This window comes from Enhydra lutris, unplaced genomic scaffold (assembly GCF_002288905.1).
Source record: "Enhydra lutris kenyoni isolate GAN:26980312 unplaced genomic scaffold, ASM228890v2 scaffoldscaffold18, whole genome shotgun sequence".
Lineage (NCBI taxonomy): Eukaryota > Metazoa > Chordata > Mammalia > Carnivora > Mustelidae > Enhydra > Enhydra lutris.
In genome coordinates this window covers 14349089-14376175 of record NW_019154102.1, presented here as the reverse complement: position 1 = coordinate 14376175, position 27087 = coordinate 14349089, and the positions used below count along the sequence as shown (strand labels likewise).

Genomic DNA, 27087 nt, shown 5'->3' with positions numbered 1-27087 from the left:
CCTAGCTCAATACTGACATTTTCTGTAACTGTAACAAAAACATTTTTGAAGTTATGAATATTTAGGTTATTTTCATCATTTCACAGTCAAATTTAACTGACATTAGAATTTAAAATGCTGCAGCATAAATTTAAGGATTTTTCATATTAAATTTGTCATTGCTATATTAATATCTATTTATAAGATATTAGTCAATTATAGAGGGAACAGCTATGTACACTGAGTAGATTTTACACTAGCAAAACTACTTTTACTTTGCACTTGCTTTCTCATGGGAGTAAATTTATACACATACACATATATCTGAATGCTGATTTGGGAAATTAAACTATTTTGATGATTTTTAAAAATTCATAATACCTTTAAAATTGATCAAGACCCATATTTGTATGTTCATGCTTAAATTAAAAAAAAAATTTAAATCCCCTTTTAGTAGCTTCACCTAGATGTAATGTCATGTTTTAAAAACCTGCCTGTAAGTTTATATGTTACCTGTTACGCATTTTAAGAAAGGATTACTCACCTATAACACCAGTCACAGCTAGCTAGATACACTGACTTTGACTTGAACAGACTACAATGTGGCTTCTGATTAATTTAAAGATTCCAGTGTACTTTTGCTACAAAAGCCATATCCTCTTGCAACAAATAGGATTAAGTTTTGATGCTGCATTTGAGCCAAAGTGTTGAAATAAAGAGATTCTGTTTATGTCCATCTGCACTGAGCTGTTTTGTTAATTTAAAAATCTCTTTTTTATATATAGGGCCAATTATTCATTCCCTGATTCAGTTTATTTGCTGAAGTTGATAATTACCTTGGAAAAAAAGGCAAAAGAAATACCTATAAATACTTTGATAGAAAGGACCTAAAGTTCCTGTAGTAAACCTTCAACCTTGCCACTATAAATAAGCCTGGCACTTTGATGAAAATTAACACTAGTTTTGTAAAGAGCACATTGGGGGATTGCAGTCAAGTCTTATCTTTAGTTCCAGTCAACTAGCAATCCTGAAAGAGTTTGCATCATCATCAGAGCAGGCCATTTGATAGGATTCTACTGCTGTACCTAATCAATCTATGGAAGACTGTGGCTGTGCTGTGTAACAAAGCTAAAATAGATTTACAAATGGGGTTTTAGGGGATAAGCTCCTCCACAGGATTACATATTGATTTTAAATATAAAAAGCTTATCATATAAACCATAACTACAAAAATAGTGAACCTATGCATAAATCCCTTTAGAAGAGCACCCACTTCAAACTCTGAGCCAAGAATAAATCAAGATGTACAAAATCCTAGAGAAGATCCATTTCTTGTGCAGAAAATGAACACACCACTTTCTAAAAGCCCACCCCAATGTGTGCAGAAATGAATTTATCTTTCCTGAGGGGGCATTAAATAATCGGGAACAAAAAAACTATAGGAAAAGTATCTAAAAGATGTTTGTTAGCTTAAGGGATCCTACAACTTAGCTCAGTAGAGTGAAACTCCTGCCATGAAATACACCTCAAGGAAAAAAAAAAAGGCAAAAACAGGCCAAAGTGATTATGGATTTTCAGAAGAATGGATATATTGAATTTTTTTTTCCCTCTCAAACCAAGCTGTTAATATTTCTTTCAATGTGCTATATGGCTATTAACATTCTGTGCTTTCTCCTGGTGCAGATTTATTTGAAAAGATTTTAGTTTATTTATTAGAAAACCAACTTATGGCTACCTAGTAGAAGAGATGGGGACAAAAAGCGGAATGAATGAACCTTAAAACAAAGGAAAGCAAAACAACACCAACTAGCGTTGCCTATTTATGTGTTTTCTGTGGGTTTTAATATTTCAAAAGGCTACTGAACTGCATGTGTGCACATTCTAAGGGCTGACTCAGAGGACACTGTGTTCACAGAACTGACCATCACAACAGTCAGTACCGGCCCAGGACATCCCAGCCCATGCACTGCCCAGGCTAGTGGGACAGGCCTCTTATGAAAAAAGTGCCATTTATTTGTCATCAACAGGCTACTTTTTCCCTCAAATCTCTTCTTTCCCTCAACCAGCCAACAGAAACTGGCACCATCACTTATGGGACAATGACCTTAATTAAAAAATAAAACCAAACAAAACTTCAAAAAACTATCAATTGTATTAAAGGTGCTTGAAAAACACCTTTTCCCCTTCTTAAAAAAATATGACTTTGTACTGATACGTACAAGAAAAAGAGGCAGATAAAATGTTCAATTATTCGCGATTGTAGGTTTGGCATACAGGCATAGGACTACCCATAAAAATGAGATCTTTTCTACATGTCATGCCCCTCTTTTTAAGATGGTATTTGGTAATATAACTGGTTTGGGGACAGAAACAATATCTGCCTTAAAAGTCAATTGTATTGTATCAAGTTGTATTTTAGGGATAATTTAACTTACTATACATGAGAGAGTGTTTTTAATACTCTGTATCGAGTATAATGTATACTGAATCTATAAAAAATAAACTATGTAATGAGTCAGACATTTTATATAATATATATACATACATTTTATGTCACCCATACATATATATACCATATAAATAGTATCTATTATACCCACTTTTCAAATATTTAGCTTTCCAATCTCTTTTAAAGACTACACCATGACTACAAAAATTGTATCAAGAGGAAAAATACGTTTTAGCATACCCGTACATTTTATTTCAATGGCAAGTTTTACAGAACTTCTTAAATAATTTTGACAAATTTTTAGTCATTATCAATGTATAATTTGATTCATCTGGATAGCCATTTGAAGGAAATTAGCTATCTGAAGCCTTTAAAGTAAACCTGATTTTTAAATGAGGATATACAACACTGTCAGTCCTATTTATCAAATGAGATTATAGATTAAAAGTAATTAAAAATAAAACTTTTATACATATAAGATTATATTTAGATAAATAGCATATATTTTATTTAATCACAATATTAATTAAAATATTTTTTAAATACACAGTTTCATTTGGCTTTCCCTTACAAACTTAAATTTCTAGTTTCTAAACTAATTAGAATTGGCTTATTATGGATCAGGTACCTTATCAGGTAAAGAATGAAATTACTATGGACAGTCAATGGGTTAAGAGGTCAATATAGAATAGGAAAATCAATTTGCATTGATTGGACAAAAGGTCCATTTTACAGAGCCCAAAGGATTAGTTTTTAAGCACACATCTTTGAACTACAAGACATTTTCAACTAAAAGGCATAAGGAGAAGTGCATTCTTAAACATGTAAGAATTTTTTTTAAAAATCATATATAGTAAATGCCATAGTTAAGCTAGCTGATGTTAACTGATATTATGAACGATGCTTAGGATTACTATGTAATTCATAGAAAAGCTTTAGGAAAAGTATGAAAGTGTTTTATTTATCTCCTATGTCAATCTTTGCCTGAATATTCACTTAATAGGAGATGTAATCTTAAGAACTATAGTGGACCGCAGACATATTTCCATGTTGACATCAATTAAATATTAAGGTAAAATTTAGAGTCTGATGTGAAAAATCAAAATGATAAATCTATCCCTACCTCCCTCCCGGAATCAACCTTAAATTTCACATAGTAAAAATTTTAAAACATTTAACTCCTTGTATTTTCCATTTTATGGACATTTCAGCTTACTGACAAAGTAAGACAATTTTGTGTTTAATAGTACACATAATGGGGGCGCCTGGGTGGCTCAGTGGGTTAAAACCTCTGCCTTCGGCTCAGGTCATGATCCCAGGGTCCTGGGATGGAGCCCTGCATCGGGCTCTCTGCTCAGCGGGGAGCCTGCTTCCTCCTCTCTCTCTGCCTGTCTCTCTACCTACTTGTGATCTCTATCTGTCAAATGAATAAATAAAAAAATCTTAAAAAAAAATAGTACACATAATGATTATCTATCTGAATTAGGGTTCTTAAGTTTTATGTGACTCTTGCTTTCTAACTCTAAGGCATTTATCTGTAATTCCCTTTGGTTCCTAGTCAGGCCACACCTAGTGAGACCAGAAGTGTATTACACTCTTTAAATCTCTTTTGACAGTTGACACTTCACATACCTCTCTCCATCATGGCCATTTCTTACCTTCAATGGCTAGCATTGCCCGCAATTCCCGATTCAGCAGCTCATACCGTCGTTCTAAATCATGCTCTTTTTCCCTAGGCAAGTTACAAAAGTTCATCAATATGCTAATTACTAAATCATTAAACACTTAAAAGAACCTTTAGGTTACATTGATTTTAGGACTCATAACTGACTTTTCTCTTTAACTTTAAGCTACTCCAAACAAATGATACACAAACCTAAAACCTTCCTCAGGTTGAATATTTACTAGCGCTATTATTTTTCTCCTTCAATTTTGAATTGCACAGAGGTATATTTTAATCTTCAGATAAGTAGTCTCATTCTTCAATGCTTCTTGTGTTAAGTGCCAGGTATAAGACTATTTTGTAAAATATTTTTCATAGCTCACTATAAACACTCGTATCTGGAACGCCATGTAAAAAGAATACAAGAAACATGTAAGTACTACCAGTGCAAATTTAATACAGAGACAATTAAAAATCCAGGAGGATTTAAGTTTTGTGCTTCTTCATAACTCTTTTTATCAAGTTCAGGCATGGCAGAAATGACAAAAATAGAGGTTTTCACTAAAATAAAACATGTAAGCCTGCTCCTTCCCACACTAGGTGGCATAATATAAGAATACTGCTAGTGAACAAAAAGAACACACATTAAATCCTACAGTGAACTAAATGCTAAAGACCAAGAATGCTTACATTTGGTCTGGTCTCCACTTTACTGTACACAAAAGTGATCTTTTTATGATTGGAGGAATTACCCAAATTTGGGGTAACATCATCTGTAGAATAGAAATGTACTTTTGTCCTTCTTAAGAGTTATTTTCATTTTTAACTTAAAATGTGAGGTTAAATAAACTTCAATTTTATTTCTTTTGTCCTCTAACCCTTAATATAATCCAAATCTCCTTTTTGTGAACAAGGGCTTTATTTCTTAAATACAAAAATTTTTTATATTCCTTGGCTTTCTATATAATAAACATTTTTCAGTATATATCACTATTTTTAAAAACTTACTGTTTTAAAAACTTATTGTTCAGAAATGATTATATATTATTTTTAACTTTTATTTTTATATAAACTATACTGTAATCTCCAAGGAAAGAAAAATAATAAGCCTAATAAATAGGAAATCCTAAAGAAGGCAATGACAAAAAGCCCAAGATTCATCAGTGGTGTAGGAAAAACAAGCATAGTCATGGGTACTTACAGGAGAGAAAGCTGGTTCATTCTCCTTATTAAGGCATTTTTCTTATTAACCAACATAAACCATTCCTGCATCATAGCTTCTTCTTCTTCCGTGTTCCTTCCTGTAATTCAGTGAATTATTTATCTGACATTTTATAATCCAAATAATAATTTAGCACAAGTATTTTTTAACATGAAACGTATTTTAGGTACCCCCAATAGCACAAATTAAATTGTTTATAATAACACAATATTGAAGTCCAGGGTCTGAAAAAAGAAATCAACATCCAAAAATTCATAAGCCAATCTTCTAAATCTGGTATTACCCAGCATGTATATTTCAGTCCCCCTGAACATATCTACAGATCAAACTAGCATTAAGTACAGTTTAAAAAAAAAAAAAAGTGTTCCAACTTTTAAATCCTCCCCAGAGGCTGATTTGTTATTATGTTTCAATGAGGAGCTCATGGTGCTGACAGACATACGGTCATGATTAAACACACACACACACACACACACACATACACACACACATTAAAAAATCATTATGAGAATTATAGGACTAGCAGGAAGATAGAGAAGTCCAGAGATTTCATGAAAGCTTCCAATTGTAACAACTTGCTTTTTTTCTTATTTTCCTCCCCAAAAGTAAACTAAAGATACATGTTCATATACCATTCTGGAACTCATCATCTCTAATAGGGCAAACACATGCAAATTATTTTAAATACATTGTAAATGACCAGGCTACAAAAAATGCCTATAGCTATCTGTGAAAAGACACATTATAAGGAAAATAATAATGTTCAGTAAATCACAAAACATTTCAGCAGAGAGAAGATCTAAAATTTAGAATTCACCGATTGCACATTTAAAATTTACCTACTATCATCTATAACACTCCCCACCAAAGATCAGTATATCAAGGGTTATAATGTATATTATATATTTATTATTGTTCATGTAGAAGTAGGCCACAACCACACTCAAGAAAAATATTAATTCCCTACCTTCTTCCCATCTCTCCATGCAAATTATACCTAGTCAACCTTATAATTCTTTGACTTTCTTTTTTTCTGAATTTCACCCATGATTGGTTTATTGTTTTGCTAGGCCATTATTTAATACTTCAGTCCCACTTCTGTATAGATGCATAGTGCTAACTTAAATATCTAGCAAAAAACAAAATATTCTAGTTTCGTTTTCTTTTTAAGCAAGACATTTTCTTTTAACTTTCAAACACACGACCAGCCCATTTTAAAAATTCAGACAATAGATACCTAAAATAAGAGAAAAGCCAAGTCTGTCACCAACCCCTCCCTCTCCAATTGCCCTCTCCATCTCCTTTCTCCAGAAGTAAGTACTTCTACAGTCCTTCCAGACCACACAGATTACTATGTGTATCAAACACACGCATATACCTTATCTATAGACACATACAGGTTTCTTTTCTTTAGCACAAGTGAGATCATATTATATATTGCCCTGTGATTTACTTTTGTTATGCTGTTCAAAGATCTACCTCATTCTTTTTAATACTTGCATATATCATGGGTGTGCCACAATTTATGTAACTATTTCCACAATAGAAATCTGAAGAAATTCTTAGAATGGAAATAGAATATAAAGAGCTAATGACTATTTTCACGTTAATAGAAAGCTGAAGAAATTTTTAAGAATGGAAGTAGAATATAAAGAGCTGATGATCTGTGTGCAAAAGATTTAACATGTACTTCAAAGCATCCCTATAAAATAGTTATCTGTTGTTCATCGTTAGGGAGAATAGTGAGGATATGTGCCTTCATTAAATGCTATTAAAACTTTATGGTATGAAGCAGACGTATGATAGATCTTTTTTGGAGTATGAACAACAGTCTTTATTGTTTTACAGTATTTTTAATCTCTCTTTTAGGGTAGCTGGTTTTGTATTCACTTTGGACCATGTGATGTCTTGACACTGGTCATGTGATACAGGCTGTGATAGGCTGTGATACGCACAAATCCCTGGGTAGCAACAAAAGAAGAAAGAGTAGAAAGAAAAAGCTGAGAAAAAGCTTGCAATTTGGAAAAAGGCCAATTGTACCCTGGTGAAGGCCTTTTTGATCAGTGAAATGACACATGTGTGCAATATTAATAGGTGCAGTTTTTATGATATTTTATTTTCTGATTAAAGACTTAGTTCTTGTGTTCATCACATAAATGGCTTCTAAAAATATAGATATATTAAAACTTTGTTTTGAGTTTAACTTAACCTATAATTGAGGCTTTCAGCAATACTAGAAGCAACCAGCCTACTCTTAAATTAGCATCATTTTCTTCAATGGAAGACTGCTTCCTTGAGAATAACAATATTGATATGGTACTGTGTTATTTTCAGTTTAACTCCTGCCTAAGATTTCTAGGTAAGAAGAAAAGATACCCATCCCCTAATTGTTAGGAAATGACTAATAATATAAGAGTCTCATGTTTCAAAAGGAAATAAGCCTAACAATAACAAATATTTAAAGACACATTACACTCTGCTACATAGATTATATAAATTAACTGAAAAAACATATTTGAGGTTAAATCAATTCTGTATTGCTAACTCCTTATCTGAGATAGTATACAATGATGGAAATCTATACTTAGCCTAGTAACAAAAAAATTAAATTTTCTTCTAATACATCATTACACTATTGTTTTTCAGGAATTAAAAATTTTTAAATTTAAAAAGCTTTTAAAAGCCAGTAAGTTGAACCATTACAAATTAATCCTGACTTTAATAACTGGTTAAAGACCCCTTTAGCTTTATAAGTAACAAAAAATATTAAAGCCTGTGATCACAGTGAGCTTTTCTCATTTCTCCTCTAACCATTTGTTATTTAATCCAATACTAGTAATCCAATTTGTCCATCAGACTTTTAAAGGGCAGAATGCAACTTCCTCAGCTTAGACACTTTTCAAAGTACAATATATTTTTCAAATGAATGCTGGATGTTTCATTTTTCCCAACTGTTCCTAGCTCTAATGCATGAGGAAAAAAAGAACAAGATGAACATTGTTCATACTGATTAAGTAAGAGCTCATTAAAGAGCTGTCAGTGCGGTACTTTGAATATGCATGAAGCATATAATCAGATCTAGTACCGTCACTAGAGGAGAATACGGTAAGTACAAAGGATTGATTTAATTACTTAGAGTGGGCTGTGGTGGTAAAGCAGTCTTGTTAGTGCAAAAAGAAAAAGAGGTTGTATTCTGGCACTGTTAGAAAAAAGGCAGTTTTAGCTTCTGCCACAATACATAATCTCAGAATAAAGCACTTTACATTGTAGCTTAAAATGAAGACTGTCATTATTTCATAAAATGACCATAAATCATTTTATCTTGTTTAACCTCACCTGGTTAACTACATGTCTTTCAAAATCATCTTTAATTTGTAATTACAATTACATTTTTGTCATCTTAGAGTGGAATACGGATACTTTTTTAAAAAATCTCAATTTTTTTTCAGTTTCATGAACTGAAAAATTCAGAACACATACAATTGAAGACCATTTTGAAATAAAAAATGACAAAATACTACAGGTCAGTATACAATTACTAAAATGTAAAAACATGGCTGGATTGTTAATACTGTATCTTAAAACACAGTGCCTCATGTAAATATACTACAAATAACCTCACATTAACATTCTAAAGTATTGACCAATTAATACAATCTCTAGCCATATTTTTCCTACCTTTTTCCCCCCCAAAGACTTTTTTTTTTTATTTTGCCTCTAGGAATGCAACATCTTTTCTGACATCACAATCTTTTAACATCAGTTTTTTCCTTTAACCAATTACTAAGCAGCTGGGATATGATTTGTAAAAATTATGAAATGATCAAGAATGATAACAGCAGGAAAAATAACCATAAATATGACTTCAAATCATTCTCCCACAAAAACCACTTAACAGAAAGCAGCATAATACACAGCACTACATACAGTATAAATACTTAATAAACGCAGGTTGACTATAGCAATCATTTTTATATTTCATCTCCTCCAAAAACTGATTCAAATTGAGTTAAGATTAAATTTCATTCAAGAACTCATTCATTCATCCAGCAATATGTATGTAGTTTTCATTTATTTTTTCAGAAGCAGTATTTTCAATGTAAAATTTTAAACAAATAAAAGTGGTATCAAACCCCTAAAATTATGAATCATTTATTCAAAAAATTTCTACTAATTTACTTTTCCTAATTAATCTTTCACCATAAACTTATTATTTATTTAGAAATATATGTTTTTAGACTGAATTCTTATATAAATACAAAATAAGGAACAATACAATTTTACCCAAACAGAAGATGAATTCAGTGGGAAAGAATGAAAACACAAAGATGTAGGCTGCTGTTGTACATATAAACAAATTCAAGATTTTCTACCATGAAAACATTAAGGAATGCTGAAATCGTGCCATAGCCCCATAGCGGAGATGGCTGACTAGTGATCCATATGGCCTTTAAAGGACACAACATAACAAAGCCAAACCAAACATAAAAACAAAAAAGTCTCCATTACAAATTGTCCTGAGGTATGATAACACCAATATGATGACCTTTTGAAAGACATAATATATTACAGTAGAGAGACACACTGGTACTGGAGAAACACATTCTAATAACAAAGGAAGTGAAATCTCGTAGATCTCTGTAATGGACAAGAAAGATGAATTTACTGTAGTTATGTAGGATCATAGGCACATGAACTCCTAAAGCCAATACTCCTACAGGACTGCAGTGCATCAGTTTTGGAAAATATTTTAAACTTAGGAAATAGAGCTTATTATTATGAAAAGAAATTTTACTAGATAAGCAAATAGCTGATAAATGTTTCCACCCCAAGAATATCCTAAACAGCAATCAACATAAATGAAGAATATCATAATCTTTATTGATGTTTTCAGTAGCAATTGTCTTAAAACTATTTGCTTAACATGATATATTCATTGCAGTATTAAGAATATAAACTTTGGGTTGCTGGGGCGAGTGGGGTATGGAGAGGGTGGTTGGGTTATGGACACTGGGGAGGGTATGTATATGGTGAGTGCTGTGAAGTGTGTAAGCCTGACGATTCACAGATCTGTACCCCTAGGGCAAATAATACATTATATGTTAATAAAAATAATTAATAAAAAAAGGAATATAAACTTTGGGGAAAATCCTGTCTCCTTTTGTTGCAGTAAAATAAAAATTAACGCACTCTCTCAAATACCTTTAATTTACCCATTTGGTAAAACAGATTCAGGGCAACATCTCTCTACAGATAACTTCTGATAGACTTCTAGCATGTACTTTTTTTTTTTTTTTTTAAAGATTTATTTATTTATTTATTTGAGAGAGCGAGATCACAAGTAGGCAGAGAGGCAGGCAGAGAGAGAGAGAAGGGGAGAAGCAGGCTCCCTGCTGAGCAGAGAGCCTGATGTGGGGCTTGATCCCAGGACCCTGAGAGCATGACCTGAGCCGAGGGCAGAGGCTTAACCCACTGAGCCACCCAGGCACCCCTAGCATGTACTTCTTACAGGAAGAGGTATAGACAACTTTATTGAAGTTCTTCCTCCATAAACTTAGACCTTAAAAAGAAGCTATTTCTGAAGCTTGGAAATTAACAGCAGTCTTCTTGTATCAACTCCTTAATACAGTCTGAGTAGTCTTTTTTTCTGTCCAAGGTCAGTGCTAGATTTCTCAAAGGTAAACCTGGCACAAACTTAAAATAGCAAAAAATAAAAATAAATTCAAACGCATGGAAGGAGTTATCATGGGAAAAATTGTAACTGAAAAATTCTTTATATTTACTTATAGTTTAGTATTTTAAGTTATATATGGGATGGATTTGGACCTATTAACTTTTCAATGCTAAGAGCATGTAAAGGTATTAACATGATCCACATTTCAGGTAATACATGACTATCTTGGCTACCTACAAAAAGGCACTTGACTAAGGGTAAAATGCTCAGAATATAACTTTAAAACTGTATTTACTTTTTAAAGGTACATTTAACATATTTTTGTAAAATAAGATAAAATAGTGAGTCACTTTTATAGGCATCATTGAACCAAACAGACTATTGTCTACTTAGTGAATCAATTAGGCATCCTGTAATAAGGGGAAAACTTGAATTGTGAGCCATGCTTACAGATGGATAGCTTCCCCTGCCAGTTCTCCCCTCTCTTGAAGCCCCTTTTGTTTGAACTGCACCTGGCGAACTCCTCTCTACTCACCCCCCCCCCCCCCCCCCCCCCCCCCCCCTCCCCCCCCGCACTCCCTGGTCCTAGGGCCTTCTCACAGTCATGTCATGGAAATGACTTAAAGAGGGGCTCCAGAAGTGACAGAGACATTAATGTTAAAGACAAACATGAAGAGTTGGATAAAATTATTTCTTGAAAAAATGGGAGTGGACAGAGCAATTATTTCTAGATTAATGTATTTAAGATGTGATTTTAAGGGACGCCTGGGTGGCTCAGTTGGTTAAGCAGCTGCCTTCGGCTCAGGTCATGATCCCAGCGTCCTGGGATCGAGTCCCACATCGGGCTCCTTGCTCATCAGGGAGCCTGCTTCTCCCTCTGCCTCTGCCTGCCATTCTGTCTGCCTGTGCTTGCTCTCTCTCCCTCTCTCTCTCGGACTAATAAATAAATAAAATCTTTAAAAAAAAAAAAAAAAAAGATGTGATTTTAAATATGTATGTTTATATAGCTAAATTAAATTAAATATTATAAAAGATATTTCCAACCTTCTATATATTTAAGTAAGTCAAGATTTCTGGGGGCAGGTGGAGGAATCTTCTCATTGGGAGAATAAAGGTCTACTTTTTTTTTAAAGGTCATTTGGGTAATTTTTTTTTTAATAGGGTAGTCTGGGAACCCAATCCACAATTTTAGTATTTTTATGGAAATATTCATAAATATATTGAAATGATTCATAAATTAACTTCAGAATAAAGATCCCTTATAAATTAAGTACCACATTTATGAATGTGTTTACTTGCATTAATTCTGGGGAACTTCTGTGGATAAGACTATAAATTCTGGTAAGGCTAAGCATAACATATAATTGTACTGTCTATAGTTTCTGTGGCTGGTTAGAACCATCATCCTGAATATGCTGCAAATAAGATGAACATTAAATCTGCATCCAAAATGGCTCTTCTTCCAGTTTGACTAAAAAAAAAAATTAACTGAGCTCCTTGATCTTAGACTAATTAACCTCTCTGGTCCTTAGTTTCCATTTCTATAAGGGTAATCATTTTGCTTACCCCATATGATTGTTAGAGGAATTAAATGAAAAAAAAAAAAAAAAATCTATGTAAAGTCTTTAGCACAGTACCTGAGACTAAAAATGCTAGCTATGATGATGATAATGAAGAAGGTGATGGTGGCATATGCAGCCCTATGCCAGGAAATGGAGATACAGAGATGACCAAGATGTGGCTTCTCTCCGCAAAAGAGCTCATGGTTTAATGGGAGAGACACATAATTGGGAATACCAAGAGTGAGGGTCAATTTCTAAACAACTCTACAGACACTACATTTTAAATCTTTGTTAGTCATAACAAATTATATAGTTAGTATAGTTACTATGTCTTTGGTCATTAGCAGGATAGGTGAAAAATGTAGGTGAATCAGTACGAACTCATTTCTGCAGCCGGAGAAACAAAGTGAATGCCCTACTGGGTCATCAGTGTCACTACTGCATACAAAAGATGGTCACAAGGACGGCACAATAATGTGGCTGTGTTCCAAGTAATGAGAGTCTAGGTATTTGCAGGATGTTAGGGATTTAAAAACAAAGATCAGAGAATATTGCTTAATATCAAAGACTAAAGAAGGTAAATTTTAAGATTGAAAATTATGGACTACTAGAACACATTTAAAAGTTTACCAGTTATTAAAATACAGAAAAAATGATAACAACAGTTTGACATAGAAGTGGATGTAATTTTAAGAAAAGAAAGCCCTCAATAAGAAAAACTAAAATAAAAACCTTCACTGAGAAATTAAGCTTTCATCATTTTTATAGAAAGAGATTTTGATATTAAAAGTAAAGCATCTTTAAAATCAGCTTATAAAATTGGCAATGCAGATGAAATAGCTGATTTACTAAATGCCAGGTAAGAATGAGATAAGATTCTGTTGAGAATGTGGAAAACTAAGTATGTATCATTGTTAAAATATAGAAAGACAAACCAGGTAGACATGCTCTAAATAGGCTTTTTTCTAATAAAGAGTTTCTCCAAAGTTGTATTATGCAGTCAGTTAGCTACTCTTTTGGTAAACCCCTCTTGGGTTGTTTAAAGTGTTTAAATGTCCTTTAAAAATCATACCCACAGTGTTTCCATTGCCTTCAATTTCCAATAAGGGATGAATTCAACCTCTAACCTCCAATGCACTACCCACACAGTAACTTCCTCTTCCACTTTATACCTTCTTTAATCGTGCTTGGGTTCAGATAACCTAGTAACACTGGGATATATCCTTCCTTATGTACTTCTTAAACATCTTTATGTGATGAAGGAGAGAAGAAGGAAATTTAACCTATCCCCTTCCAGTCTATGGCAACATTCAGTCTCAAAACACGGAAGTCTGATCAAAATGGGACACTGCAGAACCATCTCCAGCAGCACTCTGGCCTGCACAGAGCTTCAAAAATTACACAACACTTTGAACCAAAAGCAATGAAAGCTGTTTTTCTAGACTAGACCAGGGGACTAGTGTGGATTTCAGCAACCTATCAACTCAACTGATGCCCCTTAATCTTCTCAGTGGAGCTGTTCTCTTCATCATGGTACACAAGTGACATTCATGATGGACTTGTATCCAGTGTTGTTTCCTGAATTTCTGGGAACACTGTCTCACAGAAGCTACTCTATATAATATCTCTCTTTCATCAGATCAGTGACAACAAGTAACTTTCTCATAGGCTGGGAATAATAATGATAATTATGATGATGATAATAGCATCAAATATTTAATGAGCTGTATAACTTAGAGCTAGCTAGCTAGAACTAAGCCTTAAATCCAGGCAGTCTGTCTTGTAAACCACCACTCTCAGCCACCCCACCTGACACAGGGTAACCAGTCTTAAAAGCACAGGCCCTTTATTTAGAATTCAGGCCAACCTTGACAAAGCCTTCTGAATGGCTCTGATAAGCAAAATGGCACAAACAAAAGAAAACAAAGCAAAAAGCAAACCTTCAAATCTCTGATGAACAAACAAACAAAAACCATTCTCTTCCTTAGTTCATCCATTAGTAGTGGGGATTTTTTTACTCTTCCAATGTAGGCCACTGGAACTTCACAACGATCTCAGAGCAGTTCTTCAGGGGATGTCAAGGGGAATCAGCCTTTCTTCCTATGCACACATATCCTTATGATCCTTGAATTATATAGGTCAGTACATAATGTCTTCTAGAAACATGATTCCAGGGATAGACCTGTTCACTTTTTGGACAACTATAAACCACTGTGATTCCATTTGAGCATCTGAAGCATCTGTCAATGAAAATGGCCAAATGTATTCAAGTTCCAGCTCTGCTCTTGAGGAACTACGGGAACTTGGATAAATTACTTAATCTCCCTATTCTTCAGTTTCCTCATTTGTAAAAATGGAAATAATAATACTACCTTAGCAGCGATGGTTCTATGAAGATTAAGTAAGTTAATATATGTAAAACACCCAGAATAGTGTCTGGCATATAACATTATTTAATCAATGTAATGGTGGCTGGTTTTGTTATATTGCTATTGCTGTCTTCTTTCTCTCTCTCCTTCTCACTATCTCTCTCTCCACATACACACATAAAGGAGCCACATTCTTTATTTAAGCTTCAGGGTCTTCTTTATCTGATTCCTGGGATTACTGATGGAGCAAGGAATAGTGATTTCTCCTGGCAGAGTCATACAACCTATGCAAACACCAGAAAGGCCTACCCGCAGAAGTAAACATTGGGCAATTTGGTGCAAATATTGAGATGTTAGCTACATTGAGCAAGAAATTTCTGTCTTTACATATCCATTTCACCGGAGAAGTCATCCTACCATCATTTTAAGCTTCTCATTCCCCTCAAGTATGGAAGCCCATTAACTCACCTATTAGCCATTTTTCTTTTCTTAAAGGATCAACACAAATGTAAATTCAATATGAGACATTCCCTTTTCCAAGGTTACACGTTCTGTTAAGTCTTTTCCAAAGATACCCTTGCTAATAGCAGTATCTTGTCAGAAATTCCAAGAAAATAAAAATCCAGTGTGTAACTCCCAGAATCTTTAAAATTTCCAAAGATGACTTCCAGATTTTTCCTCAACTTAATCCCCAAGATATGTTCAATTCCCCTTTTTATCATGATAGAAATGTTTAGATACCCCTTAGCCTGAAGAACATCATGCTACCCCCAACAGTCCCTCTCAGATTCTTGTGTAAGTCTTATGGGCCAATCTCCAGCAGTTAGCTATATGTCCTTCTATTATGTTGTATGTCCTCTCTCTTTCTCTCCAAAGCTGTAGCTTATTTAAAAAGGGTTAGAGCAATCACATCTAACACACTTTACCTACATTCCCACCCAAAGTCATGGTCAACTTGAAGTGTGTTTAGTCCTCACAATGCTTCTGTTAATATTATACATTTCAAAGTTGAGCAAAATAGCTACCTAGTCAACAATGACAATTTTGCAATGTTCACTATAACTTTATTTATTAACCTTATACTTAGTTTCAAAATAAGTATTTAAGTGGTATTAAAAGTTTGAAATTTTAGCTACCCCTAATTTTATTCTCATGAGAAAATAAAATATTTATGACTACTTTAATAATTCATTTCTGTGGAAGGTTATTTATACATAACAGAAAACTGTTATTGTTTAAAGCACTGAAACGCATAATAAACTCATTTTTTTCTATTAGAAATTATTTTTTAACTTTCCTTACAGAGGTAGATCCTTCAAAAGCACCAGAAATAGAGCTATGACCAGGTCCATCAAGATTCAGATCAGAAGTGTCTATTCGGGGAGAACATGCTGGTGGGGAAGATACTTTGATACTTTACACAATTCCTAGCTTTGGCCACCAAGTGGTGCTATTAATTCAGAGTGAACTGGCATTGGGGGAGTGGGGTTGGGTGGTTTTGGGGTGGGTAAAATATATAAACAGTCAATAAAGGCAGAAAACACTCACAAGTTGGATGTTCATAACTCATTGTACTGTGAATTTACATATCCTCTCCCAATGTCGCCAGTATAAAAACAAGAGAAAACTAATTCATATACTCTTATTTTAATGGTAAAGTCCACTGTATTCCCTCAGGAAAATAGCTACATATATATTTGTACCAAACTGTATCCTTTCAGACCATGCAGCTATTAAAAATAATCCCACAATTTTGATTAATTTTCCTCCTCCTACAACATTCATCCAAATAACCCAATTAAAACAAACACAAAAAAACCTTTACATAAAAACTAATCAGCAATAAACACTACAAATAGGTACTCTTAAGTATTTTTTTAAAAAAGCTAACTTAGGGGCGCCTGGGTGGCTCAGTGGTTTGGGCCGCTGCCTTCGGCTCAGGTCATGATCCCGGGTCCTGGGTTCGAGCCCCGCATCGGGCTTTCTGCTCAGCAGGGAGCCTGCTTCCTCCTCTCTCTCTGCCTGCCTCTCTGCCTGCTTGTGATCTCTGTCAAATAAATAAATAAAATCTTTAAAAAAAAAAAAAAAAAAAAAAAAAAAAAGCTAACTTAATTTTTAAAATAGATACCAGCTTGACATTTTTTTTCCTTAACTTCTATTGTAAACTTCTCCTGAAGAAATAGCTCCCCTGAGTGGATGAATGCCTTTCACATTCCAGCTTAGAAATGACATGTGGGGACAGGAAACAGATGCAATCATTATATATGTTTAGTTTTCTTATGTAGTGCACCTAGAGGTCTATGGAAAGTGTTAAAAGCCTATCTGGTTGCTAAAAGAAAGACATAATAATTTACAACCCACTAGACCAAGAGCTGGCAATATCTCTACAATCAGAATGAATAATGATTTGAAAGCAGAACTCCGTAAGTCTGTATAAAGATAAAAAGAATGTTCACAGCTATTCAGTTGGACAGTCCTATCCCAAAGATGAAGGGACCTAGAAAGGATAAACAGCTATCCTGTTGTCTCTGTACATTAACATCTATATTTTTAATAAAAATGCTTCCATTTGGGGAAATGTGGAGAAGGGTATCAGAGCAGAGCTCTCATCCTTCCATAAACTACCTTGATTTTGACTCAAGACTGAGGAGGCAATTCACACATGTTTAGCCATCTCTGATGTCATTCTTTGTCAAATCAAATTATGAAGTCTTGATTAAGCTTCTTGGGATAGTGTCAGGATGAAATAGAAGAGGAGAAAATGCATTTACAAAGTTGGTTCCTACATGGATGTTCTAAAATAAATTTTTCAAATACAAGGCTTAACTTGTTTATTTCTGTATGTGCCTAATGAAACTCATAAAATTAGCATATCAATTCTATGAAATGTATATAGATTGAGGAACTAACAAATTCCTAAGGTTTTCTCCTAGCTATTTAGTTGTGAAAATGTTCACACAGTTATCATTTTTTGTGTATAAGCCAAGGGTTAAACAAACAAACAAACAAACACACACAAAACAACTTTTCAGTCTTATGTCAAATTGCCAAATCAGTTCTTAAAGCATTTTGGGGGTGGCGGGGAGGGGGGACAGGGACTCAAAGAGTCTGTGTATGTGTGCTGAGGGAAGAGAAGAGTTAGGATAGAATTGGAGATGTGCATATTACTTTGAGGCTGAGGAATATTTTAAAGTAAAAGTAGAAAAAATTAATAAATAATGAAGCGATTACTATAGCTGATGGCAGAAGCTACTTTTATACTGGATACTAACCCTCTGCTGAGAGCTCTGTGCCAAGTACTCTTATATAAATTTTATCTATAACTGTATCAATATATCACACTCTCAATAGCCTTCTGAAACAGGTTTTATCAGCTTTTTTTTTTTTTTTTTAGTTAATGGCTGAGGAAATAGAGGCTCAGAGGGGTTAAGTAATTTGTCCAAGACCACCCAGAGTCTAGCTGGTATCTTGCTGGTTTTCAAGTCTATGCTCTGATATCTTTATGCTGTGCTACTTCCCTTAGCATTTATTACACCATGGATTCAACATATCTTAGTCCCTTGTTTCTCAAAATGTGATCTGTGGATCACCTGTATTATAAATTGTCTAGAATATGGGCCCCACCCTAGATCCACTAAATCTGAATCTTTTAGACATGTCCTGGGAATCTGTATTTTTACCAAACTCCTCAGGTGGTTTTTTAAATGCAGGTAAAAGTTTGAGAACCACTGTCTTAGCCCTTTTACAAATAAGTCACCAAGATCTTTTTTTTTTTTTTTTAAAGAAAGGGTGATATTTCATGTATAAGATGTTATTTTAGCATTGGCATGACATTACACAAATTTAATTTCACATTCAGAAGAAAAACATGTTGCTGCCAAATCAGTTCAAATGCCTAAATTTTGTTTCATAGATAGTTGCTGAGAAAAACACATTTTCCTGGAATTTCTACTTTTTTAAGTGTTAAAAAATTTTATTACAGTCTAGAATAAGGATGTACCTCACTTTAGGCAATCGACATGTTCCAAATTAAAAATTATGGTGATGTGATAATTCTTTAGGTTCAAAAATTATATTTTATATTTCCAATTCAAATTTCTAGTAGTGGAAAATACTTTCTAAATATCACTGGTAGAAATTAGACACATTTGTTCTTCTGGATAAATAAACAAACATGAATCAGCAAATGAAAAGGTCACCTTAAGTCTATATAGCAAAAGGCGGGTAAGTGCCAAGGAGGAAAGAAACAAATGTTAGAAATAGAGAACCTTGTGAGGTTCTCTATATTCTGAATCAGAGATTCCTTTCTAGAAATCGTAATGATCCAATATCTATTGCATGAACTAGAATGATTCAACAACAGTTGAGTGCTACTACACTTCAATATAATTTACATATTTTCCTTCTTTAAATAATCCAAATAATGAAATGCAGATAGAAACAAGATATTAAAGATGTATAAATTAGCAGAACAAATTGTGAGAATAAAGTTATTCTGAAAGTATGACAGTAGTTTTAATTTTTCTTGTTAACTACAGAAAGAAAATATTAAGGAAAGAATAATTTAGGAATACTACCAATTTTAAACACTGAAGACGTAAAAAAGAAAACAGCAAAAGCCCTGTAAACACCTTAAAATGTAAACTTTCCTCTTATTTTTTTTTTTAAGATTTTTAAAGTAATCTTTACACCCAATATGGGGCTTGAACTTATGACCCTGACACCAAGAGTCACATGCTGCACCAATTGAGCCAGCCAAGCACCCCTGCAAGCTTTCCTTTTAAAACAAACTCCATTTTCTTTATACTGTATTTCTATTCATAATTATTTTCAGTAACCAAAGGCCTATTCTATTATATATGCAATATATAATAAATAAAATGTATATATGTGCAAAGAGAATACCAATTTTTTTTTAAAGATTTTATTTATTTATTTGACAGAGAGAGAGATCACAAGTAGGCAGAGAGGCAGTCAGAGAGAGAGGAGGAAGCAGGCTCCCTGCCGAGCAGAGAGCCCGATGCGGGGCTCCATCCCAGGACCCTGGGACCATGACCTGAGCCGAAGGTAGAGGCTTTAACCCACTGAGCCACCCAGGCGCCCAAGAATACCAATTTTTATAAATATTTTATTTAATGCTTAATGGTGGTAAGTAACATTCCTAACATACTAATGTTTTTCATCCTTTGGTATTTTTTATATCAAAGGCGACCTTGACAGATTTAAATATGAACGAGATTGTGTAAATAATAATAGCTGACATTTATCGAACACTATATATGCACCAGGCACTGTGCAAATGCTTGATATAATGTACCTAATTTAATTCTAACAATTCTCTTAGCTGCCACACCATATCAACGTTGACCGAATATGACCAAATTTGAACTAATTACATTCACTAGCCAGGGTTAAGTTTCTACACTCAATGTATAGTACTTAGGCACAAAAGGTTCAAAAATATTTGTTAAATGAGAATCACCAGACATAAAAGAATAAATGAATTTCTTCCTTTATGGGAATTAAAGTTAGGTTCCTTCCAATTTTTTCTAAAGCCATAGTGTCCTCATTCTGTTAAAGTGGACACAGAGGCTCAAAATTATGAAGGTGAGCTAGTCAACAGGGATGAATATAGCAAACACTAGAATGGCTCTCATTCTCCCAGCCAGGGTCCCAACTCACTATTGGAACGGTAGAGCCCATATTTTCAGATGAAGGCATACTGAGGATTAAATATGGAAGAAAAGCCTCTCCTATAATTATGTTAACAGCAATGGAGGACAGATGGACTTTGGTATGTAATGGACAAGGACACGGAAGAGAAGATTCGCATGGAGACCTTGGAAAGCTGGGCCTTGGCTCACTGTTCTTCTACCTGGCTATGATTCTCCTAGTCAAAGACATGACAGAACCAATTATATGACATGTTTTTTATGCTTTTAATTTTTCTGAATATTGGATTAGAATATAATTGCATGAGGTTATGTCATTTTTTGCAATTAGAAAATGATTTATATTATTTTGCATTCTTGGAGTTAGGTAACAAAGTTAAAAATTTTGACACAGCTAAAAACACAGACACACACAAAACAGACCTGTAACACCACATTTACCAAAAATATGTTACATTTTACTTCCAAAAAGGAATGGATTCTATGAACTCTTAGAATCTATCAAAGGATGTGGCTCAATGCCTCTGGAAATTATGCTAAACACTCACTTCGTAGAAAATTTTCAGACATAAAATGTTAACTTTTTCACTGGCTTCTTTATTATGTTACAGATTCAATGCCCTATGAAACGTCAGGAGTAATTACTTCAGTGAGAAAGTATAAGCTGAGTCTATGCTACTTCAGAACCTTAAAAATCATTCTGTTTACTTATAGGACCAGATTCCCTTACTTTGTCCATACCTATGAAAAGTTCCTTTGCAGACACAGTATGATATCTTAGTTTGTCTACTTCATCATATTTTAAATCTATGGAGGTCAAATGGAAACTTTCTACTTTAATAAGCTAAAGACATCATTTTCTATTTTACCACAGTATGTCATACGAAGTTAGAAAAAATTTTCATTAATGAAAATTCTACAGTTCTTTACTTTTTTCTGTAGAAAGAACTTCTACAAAATGGAGACATTTTATTACATGAATACTACTTCCCATCCACACTTGTAAGAAGCACAGAACTATCATGCTAAATCATACAGAATATAGAATAACCAGATAGAAAAACACCTCTGTTATATTTAGAAGATAGTTTCTACTTTTTGCTGACTTTATTAACTATAGTTGTCCATGTTATTCTTATTACAGTAGGGTTTTCCCCTTCTTTATGTTAAAAGAATGAATAAATTACAGTATCTTAAGTAGCAAGATCTTAAGAGCCTGTGCTCAATGTTCAATGTACAAAAACACAATTTTTCAGGATAAGAGAAAATTTAAAGAACAGTATATAGAAATATCAGAAATATATGTATTAAGCCAAGAATTTTCTCCACAACAAACCTGAGAAGTGTTGCTGTATCAAACTTCCTTTCCTGGCTATTTATTAGTTGTACAGAATCAGTTTAATTCTAAGTTCAGATATCTTTATATATAAAAATGTACCCAGTTTTGATTTTCATTTTCCTCTTACAGATATGGGTATGGTTAGAGATGCAGCTGAGTACCTTATTCTCCTAGTAAATATACAGTGATTGCTAGAGAAAAGAGATCTAGTTAAAAATATGTTCTTTATAAATATATAATTTAAATCTCATAAAAATATGGGTTTTTAAAATCAAAAAACATATTTTTACAGTATTTATTCAGGCAATCTTACCTTTATGTTGCTATCTATACCCTAAACCATAAAAACTACATAATCTGCCATTTTCTAAATCATGGAATCAAATGTTTTATACAGACCCTGTTTTAATGTTAATGAATTTATAGACACAAATAGCTAGCATCAAGGCTACAGTGAAAAGAGGAACACTTCAAGCATTCAATACAGCAAAAGGGGCAGATTAGAGATCAATAATAAAATCACCTGGTAAAAAAGGAAAAAGGTGTTGCATTAAAAGGCTTTTTGCTTTACATGTGAAACAATACTGAGAAACCTGTATTTTAGCACTTGTACTCAACAGGCACTCCAACTATGCCACGATGAGAACAGAAACCCATCCTTTCTAATAATCTTGTGACAAAAGCTAAAAGACATCATCCTATTAACTAGTGATCTCAACTGCTAATGCGGAGTACTTCCTGGTGCCTTTTATGTAGAATGCTGCTATTAAAAAACCACTAAACATTCACTGTGAACAACACAGAATCATTCATCTTTTATCAGCATCTCTTGTTAGAAGAGTATGAGTGGGGCTGAAGGTGTCATTGATATTATGGAGTGGAAATTAATCAGAAATTTTTCTCATATTTTCCTCATCTCACTAATTTACTTTTGTACAAATTTCCTCCTGTTAAAAAGTTCATACCCAACCCCCTGTTGTACTCTTTTAAGTTGAGAATATTCAACGAGTGCGTCCACTGAAAAGCACCAGGTCCTAACACAAAAAGCATTCGAAATTCTCATTTAGTTGTCTTTATTTTGCTAGCGCCATGTGGTCCTTGAAGATGTAGAAAACACGGGAAGCCGAGTAAAGATCAGAGCAAGCTCATTAGCATTCTGACAAAATTGGAGTGGTGGAGATGTATAGTTTGCCTAGTTTGTCGTTTTGAAAGCTACTGGTGGTAAGCTTTCTATTTCATTGTGCTTTTGTCTTTTGGGGGGGGGGGTTCAAAGCAGCAGGGTATTTGTTAGCCCTAGGTTTGCACAATGCATTGTGGGAACCTTTCCTGCACATTCAGTCCTATATAGTATCATTCCTGTTTGAGTCAAAAAGTTTTTTTTTTTTCACCACTTGTAAGAAAGGACATGTGTGTGAATCTTAGTGCATGCCCTCAATACGTTTATCACTGCTTTCTTGCTTCTTTTGCCTGGATCACAAAGTCCAAAAAGAGTCAGAAATGGAATCTAAGTGACATAATTTTCAATCTTTAAAAAATGTTGCCATTCATTTCAGAACACAACACTAAAACATTTATTTCTGTTCTTTGTCACAAACAACTATACATATGCAGGCCTGATTCAGTTAGTTAAAATTCAAAAGCTCACTGCTCTCTATAATAGAACTCAATTCTATTTTTGAAAACGGTATAGAGGGAAAAATGGTTTGTGCTTTAGAATTATGTAAATAAAGAATACCTCTTAGAAGACTTAAATAACTTATTACCCTAGTCATTTGATTTTCTTCATCGTCATCTTCTTTTTCTTTTTCTTTTTTTTAATACATAAAGCTCACTTTGAAGAGCTAAATGGGCTACATTAATGCTACTATTCAACATGAATGTTTCCAAGTTGCAATGAAATGGATAAAGGTCTTTGGGGATGAATTTATCTGCTAAATCCTTGTGGTTGCCCTCCTATCTTGGATGATGACCCAAAAGAATGTCAACAGCTCATTTCCCAGAGAGCTGGAAGGAGTCCCTATGCAAGCCATAATCTGCACATTCTCAAAGAACCATTTCAAACATTATATTTCACAAGCAGTTTTAAGTGATTTTTCTCTCATCTCTAGCATCCTAACAGTACTTTGGACATCAGTGCCTCTGAAATGAGGGCTAAACAAAGTTTACACATGAATGCTATATACGGCATATAAAATTTTAATTTATTTTCAATACACATTTTAAAAACATAGTCATCTTATTACAATAATGTACTTACGGCATTAAATGAGATAAATGTCTAACGATCATTATTTTTTTCTATTGTGGAAAAAAGTGCTTTTTATTACTGGTTATTATTTTACTTAGAATCTAATCTTATTTATGATAAGTATTTACAGTTTTTCTTAATTTGTAATTATTCAAATTTTAGGAGAAACTAAATGAGCAGTAGTGAGTGAAATATAGTATATGAGTAATCTGATAAAAGTAATTTGACAGTAAGAAAATGGATCATTTCTATAGGAAGCCTGTGACATACAATTTTTGGTTATATCATCCTTTATTTCCTTTGTACATTAAGAAACGACTAGACTAAGTAATATGTCATCTTGGGGGAGACAGTTTTTACATATTAACTATTCATATTATAGTAGAACATGTAATTAAAATAATGCAACTTTTCTTTATTTCTAATTTAAGCTCTAATTTTCACCCCTGAAGGCTTCTCTTAGGCCTTCTTTTACAGTTTGAAAACTCATTCTTAAAACAAACAAACAACAACAACAAAACCCAGAAGAAATTGCCACATATAATTATGTGGTTATGGTGTGATCCCATTTATATACTGTTAGAACATGAAACCTGACTAACTTAAAGCTTAATATTTTAATGTATCCCAAAACTGAGCTGTTCTACTGCTAGCTTTAAAGCTCAAAAAAAAAAAAAAGTGGTTGTTACCTACAATAATAATGACTGAATTAGTTCTATACTTTGCAATATGAGTATAGCCGCAAAATTATTTATCTACTTCACTGCATTCTCCTACCAAAGTTTCTTGAATAAAATCATTTGGGCTAGCTATATCAAATTAGAGAGCAGTCAGGAGTGTCTAAGTCCAGCTTTAAAACAAATATCTTAACAATTACTTAGCCATATGGAAAATAGGGTATGTCTTCCCGAAGCTATTTTAAAAATATATTTTCTATCTCGAATTTAGACTTCATTAGAAACCATTTCTGAGACGTAATGTTTCGATTGCTGAAATATCACTCTTTTAAAGAACCGAAAAGATGTAAAAAAGCAGGACTTTTAAAAGCTGCCAATCAACAATTTTCTAATTTTTAAAGCCCATTACATTTACACTTACAACATTTTCAAAATCCAGGAAACAAAGGAGAGTTAAAAAAGCATTATGAGTAAACAAACGTAGCTGTATAGTTTGACACAGCTACACACACACTAACATAGCTTTTTTTACATTCTATCGAATTTGGGGCTTCTTCACAAGTGTTCACATAGTACTGTGCTGAGGTTCCTATGACTTAAGGGCCAGATGCTTTTCACAAATGACCAACAATTGTAGTTAGAATAAATTAATGATTGATTTTTTTAAAGCTTTGATGGAATTAAGCATACTTCTTTTCTCAATGTGCCTATGTGAATGTTTGCCTGTTAAACTTTTTTTTCTTTTTCTTTTTCCTTTTTTTTTTTTTTTTTTTGACAAGTGAGGCCACCCGGCAGAAAACAACTGATGCAAAACCCAGGAATAATCCCTCTGTTTAGTTCAACACTATGGTTAGCCTTAACACTGCCTCTATTATCCAATGGATTTAGAGAAACTTTCATTTATTTGTTGGCCTCAGTTTTCAATTCTGTTGCCCTCTTTAAGGAAACCTAGTCTTATTCCTATGTAAGTACATTTGCATACTGGTACAATGAAATGTCTTAGAATTTTCATTACCCTACTAAGCTAAATAGGGGCTGCGTACATATGTAATTTGAAAAAATACATGAAAAGAATCAAGATATAGGTTAATACTCTAAGGATTTTTTAAAGCACACTGTAATAAATCTATAATACTCATGGTACAATATTAACGTAATTACTTCCAACAGTATTTTAACAATATACAGCCATTTATTCTTAAAAAACCCCAAACCACTGGAAACTAAGAAATGCATTCAATTATCACAAATTCAGTGCCAATTAACTACATTAAAATGTGTTATTTTCCTATAGGAATCTTTAAAAACTTATATTTTTATTATGGATAATATTTTACATTCTCTAATGTTCAGAATCTAAGCTACAAAAGGTTTACTCTACATGAGATAGGCAAAGTAGAATACGAATTTTTAGTTTACTTAGGGGATTCAAATTAGGGATTCATTTAGCTATGTATATATTATAGCAAATCATCCTGTGTAATCTTAACAATACATTTAAAAAATCTACATTTTCTTGAAACATTTGGTTGTCAAGTCTTAAAAAAAAAAATGAACTGTTTAACAAACAGTATGGTTTAGGAGAAAGAAAACATGCGGGACTGGGAGTCAGAAAACAACAGCTCTGTGCCAGTCCCTTCTAGCCTCAGTGTTTTCTTCAGTTAAAGAAAACGGGTACTCTCTAAGACTGTTCGTATGTTCAAATCTTTATAACTATTTGGTACATTGATATAAAACAAACTGCTATAATATTATAAGTTGATATTAGGAATTTGTTCCAAGGTGATTCTTACTCCACAAATGCTTTTAAAAGTGAATAGTACAAACTGTCCCCTATGTATGTAGAGATTGCATAGGACCAACTTTCAGTAACAGAACTTTGTAATAAAGTCTCCACTGACTAAAAATGGATCATATAAGGCTTAATAAGGAAATCCTAACATTCGTTGGAATATTCTTCATTAGTTGTTTTCCCTAGTTAATGCAATCAGCACTGATACCCAGCAAAACACATCACCCAGAATGATGTGCTATTTACACCTTAATTTAAAGAGGGCGGAATTAGCAATACCACCCACATCCAACTCCTTCCTTTTTCTTCCTTAGTTTTTCCTTAAAACAATGACATTAGTTTCTGGAAATATTCAACTAAGAGAAGTTTCACATAAACTCACACATCCAGATATTCAAAGAGGAGTTTTAAACTTTATCAAGGAAGTAAAATGGAAAGATG

General features: G+C 33.5%; 1 protein-coding gene across 3 annotated transcripts in view; it reads right to left on the bottom strand.

Moving 5' to 3' along the window:
* The window catches only part of LOC111148128 (EH domain binding protein 1), a 333275-nt gene that overhangs the window by 3820 nt on the left and 302368 nt on the right, over positions 1-27087 (bottom strand). For all 3 annotated transcript variants that reach the window (XM_022504546.1, XM_022504547.1, XM_022504548.1), the window contains 2 exons: positions 5293-5392; positions 4087-4160 (listed from right to left, as the gene is read on the bottom strand). In XM_022504546.1, coding sequence (XP_022360254.1) covers positions 4087-4160; positions 5293-5392 — 174 coding nt within the window. The remainder of the gene's footprint in view (positions 1-4086; positions 4161-5292; positions 5393-27087) is intronic.